Source organism: Lynx rufus, unplaced genomic scaffold (genome assembly GCF_022079265.1).
Source record: "Lynx rufus isolate CCGP_SWC_20201006 ecotype Redwood Valley unplaced genomic scaffold, mLynRuf1.p SCAF_9, whole genome shotgun sequence".
Taxonomy (NCBI): Eukaryota; Metazoa; Chordata; class Mammalia; order Carnivora; family Felidae; genus Lynx; species Lynx rufus.
In genome coordinates, this window is record NW_025814897.1 from 101,021,934 (window position 1) to 101,030,929 (window position 8,996).

Here is an 8,996-nt window from a genome sequence, read left to right on the forward strand (position 1 = left end):
AGTCTCTGGTGTTCAAACCCTTTCCTGGATCTTTCTATCTACAGAATCCTCATGTCAACAGATACAACAGGTGCAGTGAGGTGCTGTGCTGTCCTCCAATGTTGCAAGACTTGGGGCACCTGGGTGCCTCAGTCAGTGGAGTATCCGACTCCAGCTCAGGTCATGATCTCACGCTTTGTGAGTTTGAGCCCCGGAGCCTCTGTGCTGCACCCCGCCCCCCCCCCCGCCCCCCCCCCCCCCGGCCTCTCCACAGCTTTCTCTCTCTTTTGCAAAAATAAACTTTAAAAAAAATGTTGCAAGACTTGAAGAGAGAAGGCCCCTCAGCCACCCTCTTTCTCTTACTTTCTTTTTCCGAACTTGTATAAGGGGAATGGATCCCATGACCTCCGAGTCCCTTCTAGCTTTGACATTCTGGAACTTATGTCTGGCATTCTGGAACATTATAGGTCTGTCCTTCATGGTCCCAGTCATTGTGGGCATTATAGTAGTTTTTTTAGGGCACACTTTAAGGTCTGGATGGTTTGACAGTTATGTCCTGCTTTGGGAAACAGATTGTTGACTGAGACACCTCACAGAGAGAGAGACAGACAGACAGAGAGAGAAGGGTCCTAAGCACTCCATTTTTTGGAGGTACCCATTACAATAAAGAAATAAAGCAACTCACCACATTTGCAAGTGTTATGGTATATTTTAACTCTTTACATACACAAATAATGTAACACAATGTCATTATGCAATTCACACTGTACTTATGGAAGTTATTGTAATTAACTCTTAGTACCTATTGATGGTGTATTCCTGGAATTAGAACTTTCAAATTAGATCATGGATATCACTCTGCGCTCCTTTAAATGTAATTCCATGACATATTTTCCACCTCATCTTGAAATCCTTCACGAGTATACAAATTGATGCTTTCTGTACTTGTGCAACAGGGAAAACCTCCCATCCTGCAGAAGACCCCGAGCTTAGGAAGCCACCTAGCCGGAGACATGGACATCCCTGGGGTGATTTTGTTAATCTTCACTGCTGCTTATGCAGATGGCATACTTTGACGTTTTCTTCCCAATTCTTCGTGCAATGCAAAACTGTCTCATTTCTACCCAGGCAGGCCCCTATACCAGCGAGAAATAAAGAAGGTTAGATTGAGAAGCAGAGGTAATTCACTGAAAACTGGGGCATTGGCCAAGACCACCTTTGGTGCATTGACATATTTCCTTAGTTTGTACAAGAATATTCGAGCTTTGTGAATTGGAAGGGGTCTCTGACATCATCGAGGGTCGTCCACTAACGCAATAAGAGGAATGGAGGCCCAGAGAAGAGTGGGGTCACCAAGCTTTCAAGTATGAGAGGCACAGAACTGTTATTTTCCGGTGTCCCATCCTTTTCACCAAGTCGTCACAAAGAAATTGAGTTTTAGTTACTCGAACTATTATTGTCTCTTGTGCACAAAAATCCAGGGTGTTTTTGTGTTTGTTTTTGGAGCATAGTTGATACACAATGTCACATGAGTTTCAGGCATACAACCTAGCGATTCCACAAGTCTATATGTTACGCTGTGCTATGCATAAGTGTACCTACCGTCTGTCACCACACATGGCTACCATAATACCATTGACTATAATCACTACGCTATGCCTTTTATTCCCATGACATATTCATTCCGTAACTGCAAGCCTCACCCGTTTTGCCCAAGCCCCTACCCCACCTTCCCTCTGGCAACCATCAGTTTGTTTCCCATATTTCCTTGGGTCTGAAGGAACCTGGGTTTTAAGGTGAAGGGTCCATTTATGGAAATTAGCCATAGTGGATGATGATTTCAGCAATAGTTTTTCTCTTCCCAAAAGACCCTGACGTGTCATGCCTGAAATCAGGGAATTTAGGACATAAGGGGAGGCAGAAAAATAATGAAATATATTGAAAAGGAGATAAGAAAGATGAAGGCAGATTAAGTCAGGATTTTGTTTTGATGTTGATGTCCTGGTGATTATTCCTGATGGGATTCTCCAATTCAGAAAGGTCAAGGTGAACAGAAATGTCTAGAGCTGCGTGGGCTGGTGCCTAAATCTGGTGTTTATTTTTTTTTAATAAGCCTGTTTTTGACACATATATAGGCCACATTCTCTAGTTATGAATTAAATTTGCTTTTTGTGACAAATTTGCTATTTGGTTTTTCTCCAAAGACAGGCCTTTCAGAAGTCTATTTGTAAATGGCTCGTCTGTATCTTTTGTTAACATTCTTCTTATAAATTATCAACAAAGGAGGGGTGGAAAGGAACCTACCCAAGAACGGTAAATACTTCCTTGTTTTCCTACATATTATCCATGGATGAAATAGCAGGAGGGAGGCTGGCTGTATGCTTAGGTATTTAGAATTGGTCCTCTATGTGTATAACCAAGGTTACGTGCTATGTGCCTCATGCCAACCTCTCTTGGCTTGGCCTTTTATACTGTTCCTTTCAAGGTATCATACACTCAATATATTGGGGGTTTTATTAATTCAAGAGTACGGTTCAGAATTCCCACTTCTATAGTTTGACTATGCTATTTATTCTTGAATCAGTCCCCTCAATAATGTGGCATATCGAGCCACTGCAATCCTTGTCGCTTATACAATAAGCATTTAGTGTGTCTTTGCAAACGCTGGGGTTCAGCTGATCTAAGGGTAGGTTCAGTGTACTTCATGCAGCTCTATCTTTCTCACGCATAAAATAGAAATGTTATCTTAGTCTTTGCTGAAATTGAAAGTTTATGTTCTATACATGTGATGTTTGTCATTACCATTGATTGTTACAGAAGTTTGGCATTGTCTGTCTCTCTTTACACTGTGGTGCACTTAACTTCTGGATTTTTTTTAATACTAAAATGTGAAATAAAGGGACGCCTGGGTGGCTCAGTCGGCCGACTTCGGCTCAGGTCATGATCTCGTGGTTCACGAATTCGAGCCCCACGTCGTGCTCTGTGTTGACAACTCAGAGCCTGGAGCCTGCTTCAGGTTCTGTGTTTCCATCTCTCTCTGCCCCTCCCCTGCTCACGCTCTGTCTCTCTCTTTGTCAAAAATAAATAAAAGAAAAAATTAAAAATAATCAAATGTGAAATAAAGACTATTTTGAAGACTTGGATCGAGTGATAAAGTTGCATTGTGTCTCAAAGCAACACTGGTCACTGTGTAAGGTATGGACATAATCAAAACGCTATCAAAATGAGGATTTCCCACTCAGTTATTATAAAAATGGTGAAATTCTAGAGGTTCTGACCTGTGACAAATCTCCCAGATATGTTTAAATGAAAAAAAGAGGATGGAATATGGAGAAACATGAAGACTAGTTTTGCACCTTATTGAGCAGTGTAAAAAACGTGTTCAAATGTTTTTGCTGTGCTTGGGGACAGAAATATAACTGCTGGTTAGAAGACATAAGGAGACACATTTTTATTATTTTCCACTATGAAATAAACTAAGTTATCCATCAGGAAAGTGAGAAGCATTGCCATTTATTTTCATCAACGAAGGCTTTGCTCGGAGTCATATCTGAGTAACAGCATTTGTAACAGCAAGGGTGTAAAACTACAAAACCTATAAAACTCCAGTGTTTTTCAGCCAAGGTTGTGGTTTTAGGCACATGAGATAAAGTCATCTTATAAGCCAGACTCACCCCTATTGGAAGTGGGGAGAGTCTAGGTTCCAATGATTGTTGGTCATCTCTTTCCAAGGAACCAAGAGTAGACTCTCTGAGCTCCTCTGACTGGGAATGACCCTGGGGAACTTTTGTGAACAGATATAGATGTATAAAGTCACTGGTAAGAATTATTTATATCTTACACATGATATAAATAAATAATGACGATAAATAATACCTCAGTTGTCTAGAATGTGTTATTCTCTCTTTTGTTCCTCAAATAAACCCTGTGCTGTTGTTATTACTGTCTTCACTGAACAGATCAGAAAATTTAAGATCATCCAGCTTAAATTGTCGCTTTCAACTACTTACCATTAGCTTCTGGGAAAACCTTCCTGCCCCACAGTCTTTTCATTGCATTCTTTACTTCCGCATTTCTCAGTGTATAAATCAGGGGATTTAACATGGGGGTGATAATGGTGTAAAATACAGCCACCATCTTGTCCTCTGAAAAGGTAGTATCAGGGCGCATATACATGAAGGTACAGGGACCAAAAAAGATGATGACCACAGCAATGTGGGAGCCACAGGTGGAGAGTGCTTTGCGCCTGCTTTCTGCTGAGTGCTTTCTCAGGGACACCAGGATGATGGTATAGGAAATGATCAAGATAACAAAGCTCCCCAGAGCAATGGTACCACTGTTGGCTGTCACAACAACACCAACGATGTATGTGTCTGTGCAGGCAAGTTTCAGCACAGGGTGGATATCACAAAAGTAGTGATCGATCTCATTGGGTCCACAAAAGGGTAACGGGACTACCAGAGCCACTTGGATAATGGAGTGTAAGAACCCCCCTATCCACGTCCCCAGCAACATTTTATTGCATCTGTCACAGCCCATGATGGTCGTATAGTGTAGGGGTTTACAGATAGCCACATAACGATCATAGGCCATTACGGTAAGGATGAAGATCTCAGTGCAACCAAAGAAATGTACCCCAAAGAGTTGCAACATGCACCCCACATAGGAGATAGTTTTGCTCTTGGCCAAAAGGTCAACAATCATCTTAGGAGCTGTGACTGAAGAGTAACAAATATCCACAAAAGACAAGTAGCTGAGGAAGAAATACATAGGAGACTTGAAAAGCTTGCCCCTGTAAATGGTCAGCATGATGAGGAGGTTTCCCAGAAGAATGACCGTGTAGAAGAAAGAAAACACCACGAAACAAACCTCTTCAACTTCTAGGTTTTGAGAAAGACCCCAGAAAATGAATTCAGTTACATTGTTTATTTTTTCCATGGAATTAGTCTAGCATGCCAAGTTCCCAAGAGACAGCGAAATTACCTGAAAGAGAAACATAACAAGCAAAAAAGACATTTATTTCTGACTCAGAATAAATGGAGAATCACAGTAGTTGAAAATGGAAAAATGGGTACTTGGCTGCTGCTTTGCATGCATACTTAAAGAAATTGAGATGTACGTGTTTTGATCATCTTGCCTCCGTCTGATAGCCCATTTTTTCACCTCAGATGAGGAAACAAAGTCCAGAGAGATAAAGCAAATTCTCTAAGCCATACATCTAACCAAGAATCTCACCCTTTTAAAAGCTTTTAAAAATCTGCTTGTTTCTAGAAATTTACTAATTCTAATCCTGTATAAGGCACTCAACTTAATTAGCAATTCGGTGTTGGGGGATATGGTAAAATTTACGTATCTGGAAAAGCTTGCCTTATTTTTGTCACAGAAATGAAAACATGTACCATATTTTCCCTTCTGAATATCGCCATGAGTGTTCAAGTAGTTGGGGGTGGGTGACCTCTGCAGCATCTTAGGAAACTCTGAATTTTATGTCCATGAATTTATGGTCCCCTATTTGACATCAAGCTCTTATAGCCAAGAGGTGGTGATGGGTGTAGTTAAAAAGAGGACTAAAATTCTCATTATCTCATTCTGAGACAGTGGTGCTGTAACTCTAGATAAATTATTTAGTTTCAGGGGCTTCTGTTATCCCGTTTGTGAAATAAGAAAGTTTCAATTTCGTTATACGCTATCATATGAACAGTTATTTCTACTATGAAATCAATTCAGTTCTGTCAGCTAGAATAGCCATGAAACCCTGATAAAAGCAATAAAATAAAATAAAATAAAATAAAATAAAATAAAATAAAATGAAAAAGAAGATAAAGCATTAAAAGAAACTGCTAGAGGGTCGTCTGGGTGGCTCAGTCGGTTAAGCGTCCGACTTCAGCTCAGGTCATGATCTCACGGTCAGTGGGCTAGAGCCCCGCATCGGGGTCTGTGCTGACAGCTCAGAGCCTGGAGCCTGCTTTCTGAGTCTCCCTCTCTCTCTGCTCCACTCCTCTCGTGCTCTATCTCTGTCTCTCAAAAATGAATAAACATTAAAACAATTTTTTTAAAAGGAACTTTTACAGACACATCAAAACCCGTTGGATTTGAAAGGAGGGGAAGTGAAATCTAGGGGTAAATTCTCATCTTTAGATTCAGTGTTTGAGGATTCCCTGGGGATTACTTTGCCTTAGTAGATTGATTGATTGGTTGATTGATTGATTGATTGACTGATTCATTTTTGAGAGAGAGAGAGAGGGGGGTGGGGGGAGGCAGAGAAAGAGAGAGAGAGACAGAGAATCCCAAGCAGGCCCCAGCACAGAGCTAGTTGGGGGCTCTAACCCACTAACCGTGAGATCAGAACCTGAGCCAAAATCAAGAGTCTGCTGTTTAACCAACTGACTGAGCCACTCAGGTGCCCCTGCCCTAGTTATTTTAAACATTTGTCTGTCGACGAAAAAACAGTAAACAGAAAAGAAAAGGAAGGACTCCGCCCTTAATCTCACTAATTCCTTCATGCATCCTTTTAATCTTTCAAGTTTCTTGCTAGTTATGTATCAGTTCTCCCACTGAGGACGCTTTACATATTTCAAAGAGGTCATCACTGGAAATGCTTTAAATCGATTTAGGAAGAGGACGATATAAGTTGCATCTTCAGTGCTGGGACCTCCAGTGCTCTAGTGAGGTCACCTGAATGTATGTATGGAAAGGGGTACGTGCAATAGTTTTGATTTAAACGTACAAGTTCTTCCCCAAACTGAGCCACAGACGGAAATGATTCCTTTAGTTGTAGGTTAGGAATGATTCCTTTAGTTGTAGGAAATGATTCCTTTAGTTGTAGGTTAGGGTGGGATTTCACAGTGTCTTAGCTCATCATTAGGAATTTTGTCCATCTGAGGCCATATCCCCTCAAGATCTGTCACATGCAGCACTTTCGGCTTCTACTTAAGTCTGTGCTCTCCACTGTGTTTCTGCAGTAACATGGTGTGGTGCCCCTCACTCCCAGCTTTTGGGAAACTACGAGGCTGTGCTTCCTCAAGTCTGTGTATTAGAGCTAACAGAATAGTCATTACAGGCGTGTCTTCTCTTATTCAGCACAAAATAATGACGATCATAACAATGGTAAAAAATTGAAATGGCGATAATAATTCAGACTCAGACTCAAGATTACCCTCCCTGATTTTACATGTTCCTTCTCCTTCGTTTTTCTTTCTGAATTACAAAACAAAAACAAACAAAACAAAACAGCTATTTTCTCCTGGAGAGAGCCCTTCAAGAGGGCTTGATAATAGTTTTTGATAACTGAATTATGTCGCTTGGTTTTCATTTAGAAGAAACTGGCATCTAAACACAGCCTGGGTATTATCCTTCTTTTATTCAGTCTATATATATGGTCCTAAAGGAACTCATTTCTCTTTGAATCAAGACTCATCTCCAATAATTTCTTCCTCTTGTTTCTGAGCATTTCAAACATGACAATGCCTCCATTTCTTTTGAAATTATTGTTATTTTCTTGTTCACAATCATGCTACCATAATTTATACATGATTATAAATATATGTAATTTATAATCATGTGTAGATGCCCTTTATTATCTAATCATCGTCTTAACGATTTTATTCTCCCCTTATTTCTGAGAACAGTGTCTCATAATTATCTTACAGGTTTTCAAGATATAGCAATTTTATTTAACTCCCCTTTTCAATAACCCTTTTTATTTTAAGTTTTAGAAGAAAAAATTCTCACCAGTATTGTTCAGGGCTCAAATTTTGTTTTATATTTGTATCTCTTCTGAGATAATTTGGGTGCGGCTATCCATGAGAGAGTAATGCCTTAGGAATTGCTTTGTGAATAATTAATACCAGAAAATCTCTGACCTCCAAAACTCAAGGGCTGGTAAAAGTCAGCTCTTCCTCATTCCTGGTTCTGTCTCTCACCTGCTGAAACCTGCAATTTCACAGTATCTTTGGCAACAAATGCTCCTTTCTCTACTTCTTATGTGGTGCATTCAGCGAATGATGCAAAATGTTAATGACCTTGGGGAAAGCCTTTCTCCCAAAGTCTCCCTCCATATTCAGAACCGCGATAGAGAACTAACAATGATCTTGTCAATGTGTTAAAATTTTTTAAAATTTTTCTTTATTTGCTAAGTTTAAAAACCAGTCAGTTGTCGCATTTAGGACCCTACCACTAATCCAAAGCATTTCAGTAAGCACAAGTAACCGTATATGATTGATATCTTGTTCATGGGATTAATATGTTTAACTATACAAAGGTATTGATATCTTGTTCATGGGATTAATATGTTTAACTATACAAAATATTGATTTGGGGGTTATTTATTGAATTTTAATTCTACTCCTTTGAAAGTTCTATTTGATGGGAAAATAGTTGATTCAATAGTGTCACTGGGGTTCACTGTTTTTCTTTTTAATTGAATCTCTGCTGATTTCTGGAGAAATTGGTGGGAAGTTTACTTCTAGCTCATACCTGGGACAAACGTACTGCAGGCTTTCAGTCTTTTACTTTTTGAGTGTAAGCCATTAACATTGACTCTTGACCACTAATATTCTTTCTTATTCCTCTCCTGTTCCTTACTCTTTCTTTCTCCTCATTCTTGCTGGTCTTTCTTTTTCCTTCCTACTCATCAAACCTCCTGCTTCCTTTTGCATATAAAGCCCAATATTCCAAACCCTTACTTGTTTCTACTCTTAGATGGAGTGTAGCGACTTGCACAGTGGATTTTTTGATCTCACTGGACCTTTTAAGGGAGACTGTATGTTCCTTTTCCAATCTGTAAATAGCCACAAAGGGGGAGAATGTAGCCATTGGCTTCCCTTTCCCACTGGTCAAAGTTCACCCCACAGTGGGCCATTTGCACTGCAGTCTGGCCATGTCACTGACTCTTCCGACAGCTGTGGGAAAAGGCAGAGTCTGAACTGGCAGCAGGGGCATTCAGAGCAGGAGGCAAGGTTTGTGGGAAAGCCACTGGGCGTATTTAGGTTCCAATCATGTCACACAGTCTCTTCTAC

At 40.1% G+C, this 8,996-nt stretch overlaps 1 protein-coding gene across 1 annotated transcript; it reads right to left on the reverse strand.

Moving 5' to 3' along the window:
* Positions 1-3,981: 3,981 nt before the first annotated feature.
* Positions 3,982-4,932, reverse strand: LOC124505553 (olfactory receptor 4S2). The gene has a single exon (XM_047071525.1). It carries the CDS (start codon positions 4,915-4,917, stop codon positions 3,982-3,984), a length of 936 nt encoding a protein of 311 aa, XP_046927481.1. The 5' UTR covers positions 4,918-4,932.
* Between the last annotated feature and the right edge of the window lie 4,064 nt (positions 4,933-8,996).

Coding starts and splice junctions, on each gene's coding strand:
- LOC124505553 (XM_047071525.1), bottom strand. CDS start 4,917: ATGGAAAAAATAAACAATGTAACTGAATTCATTTTCTGGGGTCTTTCT.